This window comes from Chelonia mydas, chromosome 11, assembly GCF_015237465.2.
Source record: "Chelonia mydas isolate rCheMyd1 chromosome 11, rCheMyd1.pri.v2, whole genome shotgun sequence".
NCBI lineage: Eukaryota > Metazoa > Chordata > Testudines > Cheloniidae > Chelonia > Chelonia mydas.
This window is the reverse complement of record NC_051251.2, coordinates 55,920,647-55,932,909: the sequence shown is the minus strand read 5'-3', so window position 1 is coordinate 55,932,909 and position 12,263 is coordinate 55,920,647. Positions and strand designations below refer to the sequence as shown.

At 39.9% G+C, this 12,263-nt stretch overlaps 1 protein-coding gene across 13 annotated transcripts in view; it reads left to right on the top strand.

Annotated features, from left to right (window-relative positions):
- The window catches only part of ANKRD44 (ankyrin repeat domain 44), a 206,699-nt gene that overhangs the window by 175,000 nt on the left and 19,436 nt on the right, over positions 1 to 12,263 (top strand). For all 13 annotated transcript variants that reach the window (XM_043525212.1, XM_043525215.1, XM_037912257.2 and 10 more), the window contains 5 exons: positions 5,822 to 5,900; positions 7,099 to 7,216; positions 8,085 to 8,301; positions 9,081 to 9,168; positions 11,265 to 11,348. In XM_043525212.1, coding sequence (XP_043381147.1) covers positions 5,822 to 5,900; positions 7,099 to 7,216; positions 8,085 to 8,301; positions 9,081 to 9,168; positions 11,265 to 11,348 — 586 coding nt within the window. The remainder of the gene's footprint in view (positions 1 to 5,821; positions 5,901 to 7,098; positions 7,217 to 8,084; positions 8,302 to 9,080; positions 9,169 to 11,264; positions 11,349 to 12,263) is intronic.

The window sequence follows — 12,263 nt, the reverse complement described above, 5'->3', positions numbered from 1 at the left end:
TCTAAAACCTAGAGAAAATCATCAGTTTCTAAGTGTTATCCACCTAGCTAGTAAACTTCTTGGGAACCAGCCACTTCCATAAGGGTTAATAGTCTTTCTCTCCTTCGTTTGTTGAGTGTTCCTTAGTAAGTCAGGTACTCTGATTACAAAGTATGGAATTGGTGTCGTACATCTTAAAGGCTGTTCGTTAACATGTTAAAAATTTCTGTATATGCAGGTTCCCCCCCTCTGATCTATGTATAGTTAACAAACAGAACAATGCACCTACTTGTCATCGTGCCTCATACAGATGGACTCAGTATGGTCCAACAGCAACCTCTAGTGGCAAAATAGAATCAGTACATTAAAAAGAAAAGGAGTACTTGTGGCACCTTAGCGACTAACCAGTTTATATAGTCTCTAAGGTGCCACAAGTACTCCTTTTCTTTTTACGAATACAGACTAACACGGCTGTTACTCTGAAACCAATCAGTACATTGTTTGCTATAGATTTGTTTTCAGGGCCAGACTAACTTCTCTTCCTGCACAGCTGTTTTTTCTGCTTAGATTTTAGAGATGTGTGCACATTTTATTCTGACAGTTTTTAAAATGCAGTCATATATGCAAATGGGCAACACAAGATAAAATATGCTGTGTTTATTTTGTGTCTCACCTTTGTCTGCAGTATATTTTAACTGTATCTGAGGAAAACCTGGATTGTAGACCTGTGGTATACATTAAACAATATGCTTTGGACTTCTTAAATTGTGGCTCAAAGATGCATATATTAATGTTGCCACAGTGCAGCAAAGGAGAGCTGTATGGCAACTGCACAAACTGATTATCAGAAGTCAGTGAATTTTTATTTAAAAAGAAAAAAAGAAGCTTTAGATGGTTGTCTAATGTGTCACTGAGTGTTGACTGTAAAATGCAGTGCAGATACAATGGTATAATTTCCTTTCGATACATCACGTGCTCTAATTCCTGTATAGGATTAATAGTGCATGTGGTGCAAGAGGAAAATATACACCATACAACGCCATGATTAAATGTAATATGTGCACATAAGATTTGCACTGTGAGAGATCCTGCTCTGCAAATATGTTTGCCATAAGTATTGATGTCATTTGGTTTCCTTTCACCTCATCTTCAAATTGTGCCTCCTGCTTTATTTCCATATGTTTATAGTTCTGTCAAAAAAGTCCATGCCCTATTAAAGCTACTAAAAATTACAGTATATTTTCTTATTGCTCATATTTTTCAGTGTGTATCTATACCTACCAGAGTCCCGCCTTATCATGTTGAAGGCTCCTGGTGGGCTGGAGTTGTCCCACGTTGTCATCTAGGCAGCTAGTACACAGGTTGTTAGCCTGCAGTTGGGTATTTAGCCTGAATATATTATTGTTCCTATCAGCTGTAATGGATTGGCACGCACCAAATGTTGACTGCATCCACTCACTTCGATTGGGTGGAATATATCAGAACTGCTCAAAGCTTTAGGCCCAAGTCAGCCAGGTTCTTAAGCACCTGACTATCCTTTAAGCATGTGAATAGTCTCTGAAAAGTAAATGAGACATGTGGTGTGGTTGAAATTGGACATATGATTCAGTATCTTGCAATGATTTTACCTTCTAGTGGTTAGATACCTGAAAAGAGGATAGAAGTTAGTGACTCTCCATTAGCTTTCAGCAATAATGTTAGCTCAAGAGGTAGAGCCTTGTGATACTGATGCTTTAAAATTCTGCAGGCCTTAGCCTTTTGTTATTTTTCATCGAGGGGGAGCATGGTATCTGGAGTTGCACAATCAGAGGGGGTCTTGCTCCTTCCCATTAATTGTGACATTTAAAAATTGCTGAATTTAAATGACATCACATTATTCAAAGACCAAAGCACAGTCAACCTGAGATTGGCAAATCATTATAGCTTCAAGATGTGACAGAAGCACCAGTGAAGACTTGTGCTCACAGTCAGCTCCTGCAGACTCAAAAGACACCCTGGGAGTTTGGTATTTTACTTGGATTGAGAAAACATAATTACTCTGCCACCAAAAACCTCCAATTCTATTTGTATAACATGGTCCGGGCTTAAGGATTGTCTGCCTGACCTCTGTGTAATGTTGCAGTAATGAGGATGGTCACAATAGAAGGTTTCCCTCTCTCCTTTAAAATGTGGTCATACTCTGGAAAGTTATTTGTGCAAATGGCATAGCTGCTTTCCGTGTTCACTGTATTTCAGTGACTCAATCTCATGTGTGCTCAGTTTAAAAAAAAAAAATAGAGCCTGATTCACGTCAGCCTTTCTGCAGTCTTATGCTGGTTTAATGCCATTTAAATCAACAGAGTAAAGCCTGCAAAAAACTAGAGTAATGCAATTTTGAATCAGGCCCAGAATTTTTCTAACTGTCAAAGTTGCAAACTGATTTTGGGCTGTGAAGAACAAGCACTATTCACTCCGGCTTGTGCATCATCACCAGTATCAAAGATTTTGCAACTCAGAAGTAGTTCATAATTCTGTTGTAGCTGCACAAGCTAACACAGAGTCCAGAGGTCATTCTCACAGGGGTGTATGGATTCTGCAGTGCTAACAGAAGTAACATGTAGTAAACACTTGTTTTGTTATTTTGTGACTCAAAATACAGACAGGGAACAGATCTGCTGAGTATGGAGATGCTATTTTTACAGTTACTTTTCTTAATTTTCTTAGAGAGAAAGTGTGTGTGTGTGTAAGAGCCGGGGGGCTTTGTTTTCACCGACACACAGGTTGTTTTACAGCAAGATAACTAATGTGTGATAGCTATCTTCCCGTAAAATTTTAGTGCAGACAAGGCATCTGTAGTGTCTACAGCGACGTAGCTAGGCAAGCTCAGTACTATATTCCCTGCCTCTCCTAGCTGGCCTCATGATAAAACTAAAGTGCCTTGTTTTTACTGTGGGATAGGTAATGCACATAGGTAAAAACACACCTTTTTGTGTCAGCGAAGACATAGCTAAAGAGAGAGAGAGAGCGAGAGAGAGCATGTGCTGGCAGGGGCAGAAAGACGGTGTGCATTCATGTGTGTGACACCCCTTCCAGCCCGCCTCATTGCTGTTGATGGGATTGCCAAGGGAGCCATTACTAGTCCAGAGTAGAAAGAGAGACACCATATGTGACTTTTATGTATTTTCTCTAGTAAAATAACACAAAGTATTACACGGAACGGAGCTGTGCACAATACTATAAAACCCAATCACAAACACCCCCCACGAAATGACTAGGAACTAAAATTCCCATTCTCAACTGTTCCGTGACACTTCCTGAAATTGAATAATTTTTATTGTGTTGTTTAGAGTGTTCCATACAGAAGCTATAGCACCTAAATGAATATCCACACGATAACTCCCTAGCAGCCCATGGTTACCACTTACATGCATCTTTCATTACAAAGCAAGCACAAGTGTCTGGGCAGAAATCACACTGAATGAAGCACTTGAATTACTTTGTGTGTGTGTGTGCTTGAGAGAGAGAGAGAGAGAGAGAGAAGGCTTGCGTGTGCACGCACACACTCATCCTTTCAAACAATCACACAGACACTCTTCATGAACAAAACATTTGAAAGATACTCTGCTTGGTTGGTTTGCATTTCATGGAATTTTACACAGCTCTGTTCTGTGTGAAGCTTTGTCATTTTACTAGAGAAATAATACAACTAAAAGTACCTACTTTTTCTGGGCATGTCCAACGAGAACACCACCTGCTTTCTCCTGGGGATACTCTCTGTACGTTACATCATTTGGACCTGTATAATGGTGACTTTCTCTGTAGCCTAGATTAGATGTGGCTCCCACTGCAATTCGCATTAAGCCCAGTCTCTGCTCTGGCCGGGAAGGGGCCTCTAGAGAATTGCAAATGTTCCCTCTAGCACAGAGTGTATGGCTTCTCTAGTGCTTAGCTAGCTCCTACTGGCTTGGGACCAAGGGACCAAACTCACGGTCCTTGCAAGATCTGTAATGCTAAGTGACTGCTGGGCCAACTCCTGAGACTTTCTTGGAGTGTCTGTTCTACTGATCATTTACCTAAACCCTTTTCACACATTCACAGTTCCTACTGAGGGAGAGATTTGACTGTGAAGCAGTGACTCATTTGCACTGCAGAGCTGTTTACATGTTCTGCGTATGCCATTACTTAATGGTAAATATCAGAGAAATTCTTATTTTTGTAGATAGAGCAGCAAAGGTTATTTCTGGGTATGCAATTTAAATCCAGGATGATGTGTACAAGTTTCTGAGCCAGCGCGATGTGACATGGCATTGTGCACAAAGTTCGTTGCATCAGCCCATGGAAATCAGGCAGAGAGAAGGAACAACACTCCTGTTAGGATGGGAACAGGATCACGTTATATGCAGATGATGAAGAAATTATTGCAATTAAAAACAACCCCTTGCCCCCCTCCCCCCCAAAAAAACCATCCAGTGCTGTATCATCCATTTGGTGGATTGTGTAAACACAAGTCCTGCAACAGATGAAAAAAGCAAAAATGTTTTGAGTGTCTAGCCCTACTAAACATAATGTGTTAAACTGAGAGAGGTTTTCTCCAGGTCTGTAAGAGCTGTAAATCTGTAAGGATTACATTTAATTTTTTTTCTTCAGTTGAGAAATAGTTCTGACACCAATGTTAAACTAGAAAAATAGAGGAAAAACTCAGGTTGAATTCTTGGCTCTGCTTAGTCCTCTGCATTGACGAACAAGGAAATTCCTCAAATCCCTGTGCACTGTGACCCCCTGCTAATTGCGTTGTGAGGGTCCAAAGAGTCTTATCTAACCTCCATTGGCTAAGGAAGGTTGCCACAAAGCAGGGCCTGGAGGGATGAGAGGAAGATGGGAGCTCTCTGTTGAGAACTGATAGAGAAAGCCACCTTTTGATAATAAAGACTGAGAATTTCAGAAGTGACGATTTGGGGTGCCCAGTTTGAGTCCTCTCAAAAGGGCCTGATTGTCAGAGGGCAAGTTGTCATCACTTCCTTAAAATCAGGCCCCTTTGAGGTCCCCAGCTGGGTATCCAAAACCGCAAGTCACTTTTGACAATCTTGGCCAAAGGCTGTGGGGAAAGTAGGAGGGAACAGGGGAGGAGAGACTAGCTTTGAGACGAACAAATTGACTTAAAAAAAATATTTATTTGAGACTCTGTGAATTCTTAACATTTATGCCATTGAAAGGTCTGAGGTTGGCAATGGGGGTGGGGGGAGACTTGATGTCCTCCTGCCGGGTACAACCTGCGGAGCAGTAGCACAAGCTTCGCACACTCCTCCACCAGTGTTACCTCATCCCTGTTCTGTAGGGACTAACTCAGAGGGTGTCTCCAGTCAGTCCTTATGCCTCTTGGGTGCCTGTTGTGGAGACACGTAGCAGTAAGGTGCCCAAGGAACAGCATACACAGGTCCAAGCAACAATAATAAGATTTGCTCATGTAACTGCCAATGCATTAAAAATAAGAAGTATTGTCTCATCCAATCTGCAGGATTCTGAAATGTTACTTCCTTTGGTAAGAGTCTTCTCAGATGTGACTCAAAAAATATCAGATACTTTTTTTTGTGTTGCTTGTTTGTGATTTCTGTATGTAACAAAAACCATCCTCTTTTTGCTGTACTGAGAACCAAGAGCACAATTTCATTAGTACAAGCTAAGTGAAAATTACTTGACTGTTCATTTCTGTCACTGGAAAATGTCTTCTCCCACCTTAAATAAACCTCTCTGCCATAGGTGTTTTGAGGGAACAGTGTCTGAAATGCAGTTCTTGTGTTAGTTTCATAACTGTGTGTTAGTTTTTATATGTTTACAGACTGGTAAATTTGTTGTTTCTTTCTAGTCATCAACGGTCACACACCATGTTTGCGGCTGTTGCTGGAAGTTGCAGACAACCCTGATGTGACAGATGCCAAAGGACAGTATGTGTTTTTTTTTGTTTTGATACAGTACTGTGATATGAATGGCAGCTCCATAAATTGCTCACAGCATCGGTACTTATACTGTATACAATACTTCTACTGTATATAGTACTGTATACATCTCCTGCACCACTCCAGTTTTTCCTCATAGAATTTGACAAACATTACAAAGTACACATTCAGTTGATCAAAGCCATGGAATAAACATTAGCAAGGGGGAAACATTATTTATTAATTTTAGATTCTACCTCAATCTTTATGCAATTTTTCTGAGATGTTTAAGGCTAAATTCAGTTAAAGGTTAAATCCAGTTAAAAATGGATCAGTTTCTGAGCTGTTTCTAGGGAGACTCTCACCCCTCCCAAAACTTTGATATCTTAGGTCATACTTGGTCTTTTGGGACAGCGAATTTGAACAGAGTATTAATTGAATGTGACACTTAAATTGGAGTTGATGTACATGATGATGGTTTTCACTTCTCATTAAAGGTAGTTATGGAGGGAGGATGCAAGTATATTCTAAATGTGGAAATTTTGAATAGCTTTGAAATTTCACCTGGGAAAACACAGACAGATGAATGCCATGTTTTTAAAGGGCATCAGTTTCAGTCCCTGAACCATCACCTTAACGCAAAAGGAGAATAAATCCCGTTTTGAAAAGAAGTGGAAGAAATATTGTTCCAGTGTCTGGCTGAGGGATGATTGGTGCAAATGAGATACTGAATACAATTGGCTTTCCCTCCCTTATTAAACAATTCTGCCCAGGATTTTTTAAAGAATTTAAAAATTACATAAATAGTTACCTTAATAATTAGAGGGGGTGATTACACAAGTGAGCTTTATGGTTTATCATGAGGCTGATATTCTGCTGCGGGCTGCTGATAATCAAGGGTTATTAAAGAACATATTTTTAACATGGACTGGCTTGAACAATGCTGCAATGTAAACTGCCTACAAATCAGATATGTGTTTCTCTGTTAATAATGATTTTGTTGGTTGCATGGCTTAACAATAAAATTGGACAAACAGTACCTTAATTTGGGTTATATAGATGAATATAGGGCATGAAGATGGTGGTAGAGAAAGGAAGTGTGGGGAAAATGGCAGGAATTCCTTGTGCCCCTGATCCCCAAAGGATAAGTTAACAGTGGAAAAATGCCATGTGTTCTTAAAGCTGTGATTAACTTCTTATTTTCTAGAACCCCACTGATGCTAGCTGTGGCATATGGGCACATTGATGCTGTTTCCTTGTTACTTGAAAAAGAAGCATCTGTAGATGCAGCCGATCTCCTGGGATGCACAGCTTTACATCGAGGGGTGACTATTTAATTTTATGACCCTTAACTATGCATATTAACTTGATGGTTATGGCTTTTCTTTTATGAACAAAGGGGTATTAAATTGAGAGATGATTGTAAATAACTGAAAATATTGGGAAGGCTGGGTTAAAGAAGTATGTAATAAGTTTTGAGCGGGAGGCAATGAGATTTGGGGTAGATATAATCTCTTCTCGGAGTGAGCTCTTCAGTCAAGATGTAGTTGCTGAGAGAGCTAATAGGGTTACATGTAAATATGGCCATGTTGTGAACAGTTTTCCAAAAGAGTCCTGGAAATATCTGAATAAAATACAGACCATTGCATAAAGCTTCTGTTCCATACTGATAACAATACATGAACATGATTAAAATACTGTAGGAGATAAGCAAATCAATGTCAGAGGCAGCAGATGTGATAATAGTAGCTGGATTACTGGAGCAGCTTTCTAAAATATTTGATATTTTTGGTAGTATTGTTCTTGCTCCTCCCTCACCCTTTCTTCCCTAGTATTTGTGGTTTCATTCTTGATTGACCCCCATTCAGTTAGACTCAAATAGGATCTTTAGTACTCCACCCTTTATTCTAAGAATCTCCAGGTTCAGCCATAAACTCCTAATGGTCTAACTTGTACCTGACTTCACTGGAGGTGCTCATCTTCAAACTGCGAGGTCAGGTAAACTATGTCCTTAGAAGCTGGTACTAGTGCTTGTCAATTCAAAGAGGCACTCAGGGGAGCAAGTAGCTTGTCACCAATTTCCTGGACCCCAACCTTTCCACCCAGTATTCAAAAGCACATCATGTATTTCACATATCCTTTGCCACAGCGCTGACACTATATCAACCTGCTGATTCACTTCTTTGTTATCAGATTATGACTGGGCATGAGGAATGCGTTCAAATGCTGTTGGAACAAGAAGTATCTATCTTGTGTAAAGACTCCAGAGGCAGGACACCTCTACATTATGCAGCAGCTCATGGTCATGCCACTTGGCTGAGTGAATTACTGCAGATGGCACTGTCAGAAGAGGACTGTAGTTTCAAAGATAATCAAGGTTATACACCATTGCACTGGGCTTGTTATAATGGTAAGATTTTCTCTTTTTATACCTTTTGCCAAACTCAGCTGTGGGTTTAGTGTTAGGAAGTAGAATAGTAAAATAGCTAGCAGCATAAAAAGTTTGAGATGTAGATTCTCTCCTTTTGCCTTTTGAAGTTGTGGCAAGAAATTGCATCATTTATCCTTCAAGTCAGAAGGCAGGGAGATTCCAGCAAAACAGCAACCTTGCTTCAGAGTCAGCCATTAGGTGCATGCCTCAATCATGATACACACTGGAGCCATCCTTTGGAGGCTGGGCATGAAATCTGGCATAACTCCCAGTGACATCACTGAGGCAAGGATTCCATCCTACAAGAGCCACCTCCTGTACACTGGTGCATGAGACTATCCCCCCCGTTACTGTAGTACGCACAGTACAACAGGCTGGCATTAGTGTCTTCTCATTAGGGTGGTTTGATACTGTAAGTCGAACACTAAGTTTCTGAGTACAGAGTGATAGATGGCTGACCAACTCTGAAGATCTAAAAGACACTTTTGCAGAGTGTCATAGCACAATGTGAAAACACAAGAGACCCTTTTTTTAAAAAAAAAAACAACAGCGTCCAAATGAGAGATCGGTCTAGTTCGCAGCACCTCGAAAAGTATCGCATGCTCCTTAAGAAGCATAAGTTCTCATGCACAAGAACTTACGTATGCAGTACAGCCTAGCTTATTTCAAATGCTAAAATGCAGTGCACATGTGACCTTAATATGAAAATGAGCTATTCTCCTGCTTTTTATAACAATAAATCACCTGATCTCTTGTAGGTAATGAAAACTGCATAGAGGTACTATTGGAACAGAAATATTTCCGCAAATTTAATGGTAACAACTTCTCTCCATTGCACTGTGCTGTGTAAGTAGAAGTATCAATATTAAATCTGGCTCTTTTGCTTTAGGATGTATCCAGAAAATGAGTAGAATGAAAACAATAAAGTTATCTGGGTGTAGAGATAATAGTACTAGCAAATGATTTTTAGATCCGATGATGATGTACATATATATCCTTGTGGTGAAAAACTGGTGCTATGAAGAGCCATATAAATTACTGCAGTTTTGAGTGAGTTTGTTACAATTTTCATCTAATGGCCTGAAGCTGCACTCTCATGATTACAGGGCAAGCTGCATCTCTGTCCCCTTTCTGGCCTGAGTGCAGCATTAGAGAAAAAAGGATTTAAAACAAGTTTACACAAATATTTACCTTACCTCAAGTTCAACCATCCCCTAATGGTGACCTAAGCAGGCTTCGCTTGCTGAGACACCCCCGGCAGGCTCCTGGGGCTGAGGCTGGTTTCAGTCTGATTCCCTTGAGCGCTCTCTCCCCCAAGAGAGAGCATCCCTCTTTAAACCCTGCTACAGTTCTTTGTTCTTCTGTTTTGCCAGGTTCTGGCCATTCCTGGCCAAAACCAGTTTTGTAGGTTGGCTGAAGACGGAGGCAGAATCATCAAAATTCTGGCATTGTGCCTTAACACTCTGAAGTGTTTACTAATAGATGGCTGCCTTGAGCCATTCTTCTCCTTCCTACCTGCATTTAAGACAGACTTTTATTCGTACATATTCATACAGTAAACATCCCAATAACCAGGCCAACATACACTGTCAGTAAATTACCACAGGCCAGCTCCAAATCTGCCTGTCACACTCAGAAAAAATTAGCTCAATTTAGGGCAAAGCATATGCAGTATTTTGGGAGAATGTGCTTTTTGAGTGGGGTAAGCCAGCAGAAAAATCAATAAGAATTACAGAATCAAACACAAACATTCATGATTCCTGCTGAGGTTTAGAATTACTGACTTATGAACTCTTCATTCTACTGGTAGTATAATTATCTTCTCCCAGAAATAACTGATGTGCGGATCCTATATAAAAACCCACTTAAAATAAAAACTTCTGGCTGAAACTTGATACATAAAATCTGAACCCCAAATGGTCACTTTTTTTAAAAAAAATGGTCTCCTTCTCCCCAGTAGAGCAATCCGGAGCCAGGGACCAAAACTCAACAAGCTCTTCTTTGGGTTTAAGATAACAGAGGTCATTGTCATCCATAAAATGACAGCATTTATATAGAAATAGTGGCTTGACTAAAAGGTTACTAAAAAGTGACTGTATTCTATGAAAAATTAGTTTTTTATATTAACTATAAAGTGACATATGCTGCATGTAATAATTACAGTTAATATTTTTAAACATTAAAGACTTCATTGAAGACTAAGGGGATAACATTCTTCTCAGCTTAAAGGCCTGTTGGATCCATGAGACAAACTGCTTGGTGTTGCAATGTTTTGCCAAATACAGACCGCCATTTCTCTCCTCTCGCCCCCTCTCCCCCCCAACCTCTCCACTCCTTGGAAATAGTGAGACCTTTTGAATACTTTAAATGTTTGAAAAAAGTTACTTTCACTTAAGCCCACACATATGAGCATTGCCTAGGCTCAGATATGCGATTTAAGTTTAAAGTAATTTAAAGGGTTTACAGAAGTTTTGGGGAGTTCGCTCAGAGCCACTAGTTCAAATTCACTTCTGAGAAGGATTCCCCGTAGCCATTTTAAACCTTGGCAAGTGTTCCAGTTGAATATGAAGGTGTGTATTTGGTTTTTGTTTTGTTTTGCTTTAAGGTTTAATCAGTGCATTGAACTTCCAGCTTGTTTTGTGTTGGCAGAGCTCCGTTGAAGGGATCGGCTGTGCACAGCCATTGCAGGACCAGTGCCTATTTTTCTTTTGTGATTCAAATCCAAAATAGTAGCTGCAATTTGTTTGTAATGGAGCTACACTGATTTATAGCAGCTGGGATCAGGCCCATATTTTTAAAGCAAAAATTAATTGGGACACATTACAAATATACAGAAAGGAATACTGATGTACTGTCAGTTGGGGAAGGGAGTGAAGTGTGTATGCCAGAGTGGAAAACAGTTAGACGTTTTTCCTTTAAAAGAATTGTTCTTTCCTTTATAGAATAAATGATCATGAAAATTGTGCTTCACTGCTCATTGGGGCCATAGATGCCAGCATTGTCAACTGTAAAGATGACAAAGGAAGGTAAGAGTTCAGTTTCTTGAACAGAATGCATTTCACCTTCATAAATCAGTCTAAGATCATAATTTTTGCTTTGTGCAACTAATCTACATCTGGACTAAAATTTGTCAGACCAGCTCCTGATGACACAGAAGTTGAACTTTAACAAAGGAAGTGGTGATTCACTTCTAGAGAGAATATTAATTATTTTACATTGCTACCAAAATAAATATTACTTTGTTTTCTTTAAAATGCCCAGGGCTAAGGGCTGTTCACCAGAACCCAGTATGGTGGTAGTTAGGTTTTATTTTACCCCCTCTTCTTAGATTGCTGTTTATGGTTAAAAGAAAATAGTAGACTCCAGTTTGGGGCAAATAAAAAAGCTGAGTTAATTCCTAGTTGTAAAACATAAAAATTGTAAGCTAAGAGTGCTCTTGATGGGGGTTATGAAATAAGAATAGAACTATATATGCGTCCTCACATAGGCCTTGATTAAGCAAAAACATTTAAGCACATTCAGTTCTGCAGGACCATAATTAGTAAGATTGAAAAGTATTTAACTTCTGAAAGAACTCTTATTAAACAAAATACACTACGGACTCTGAATGACAGTTGGGGTCAACTGGGTCATGTACACATCCAAATCTTTAATTTATTTGGGGCAGTGAGAATCTCCTCAGTGTATTTTTGTGTGTGATGGGTTTGGTCACAGAGACCCCCTTGGGACTGCCACCTGATGTGCTGAAATTACTTCTGAGCCCGTTTTCCCTGATGGCTTAGGACTCCAGAATCCTGCCTTGTTGAGCCAGACACACTAGCCTGCTGCAACACAGACCCAGGTCTGAACCACACCCCCAAAGCTGCAGGCTTTAACTGAAAACCACTCAGCAGATTACCTATCTCCAGCACTGAGACACCCAGGTCCCAATGGGATCCAAA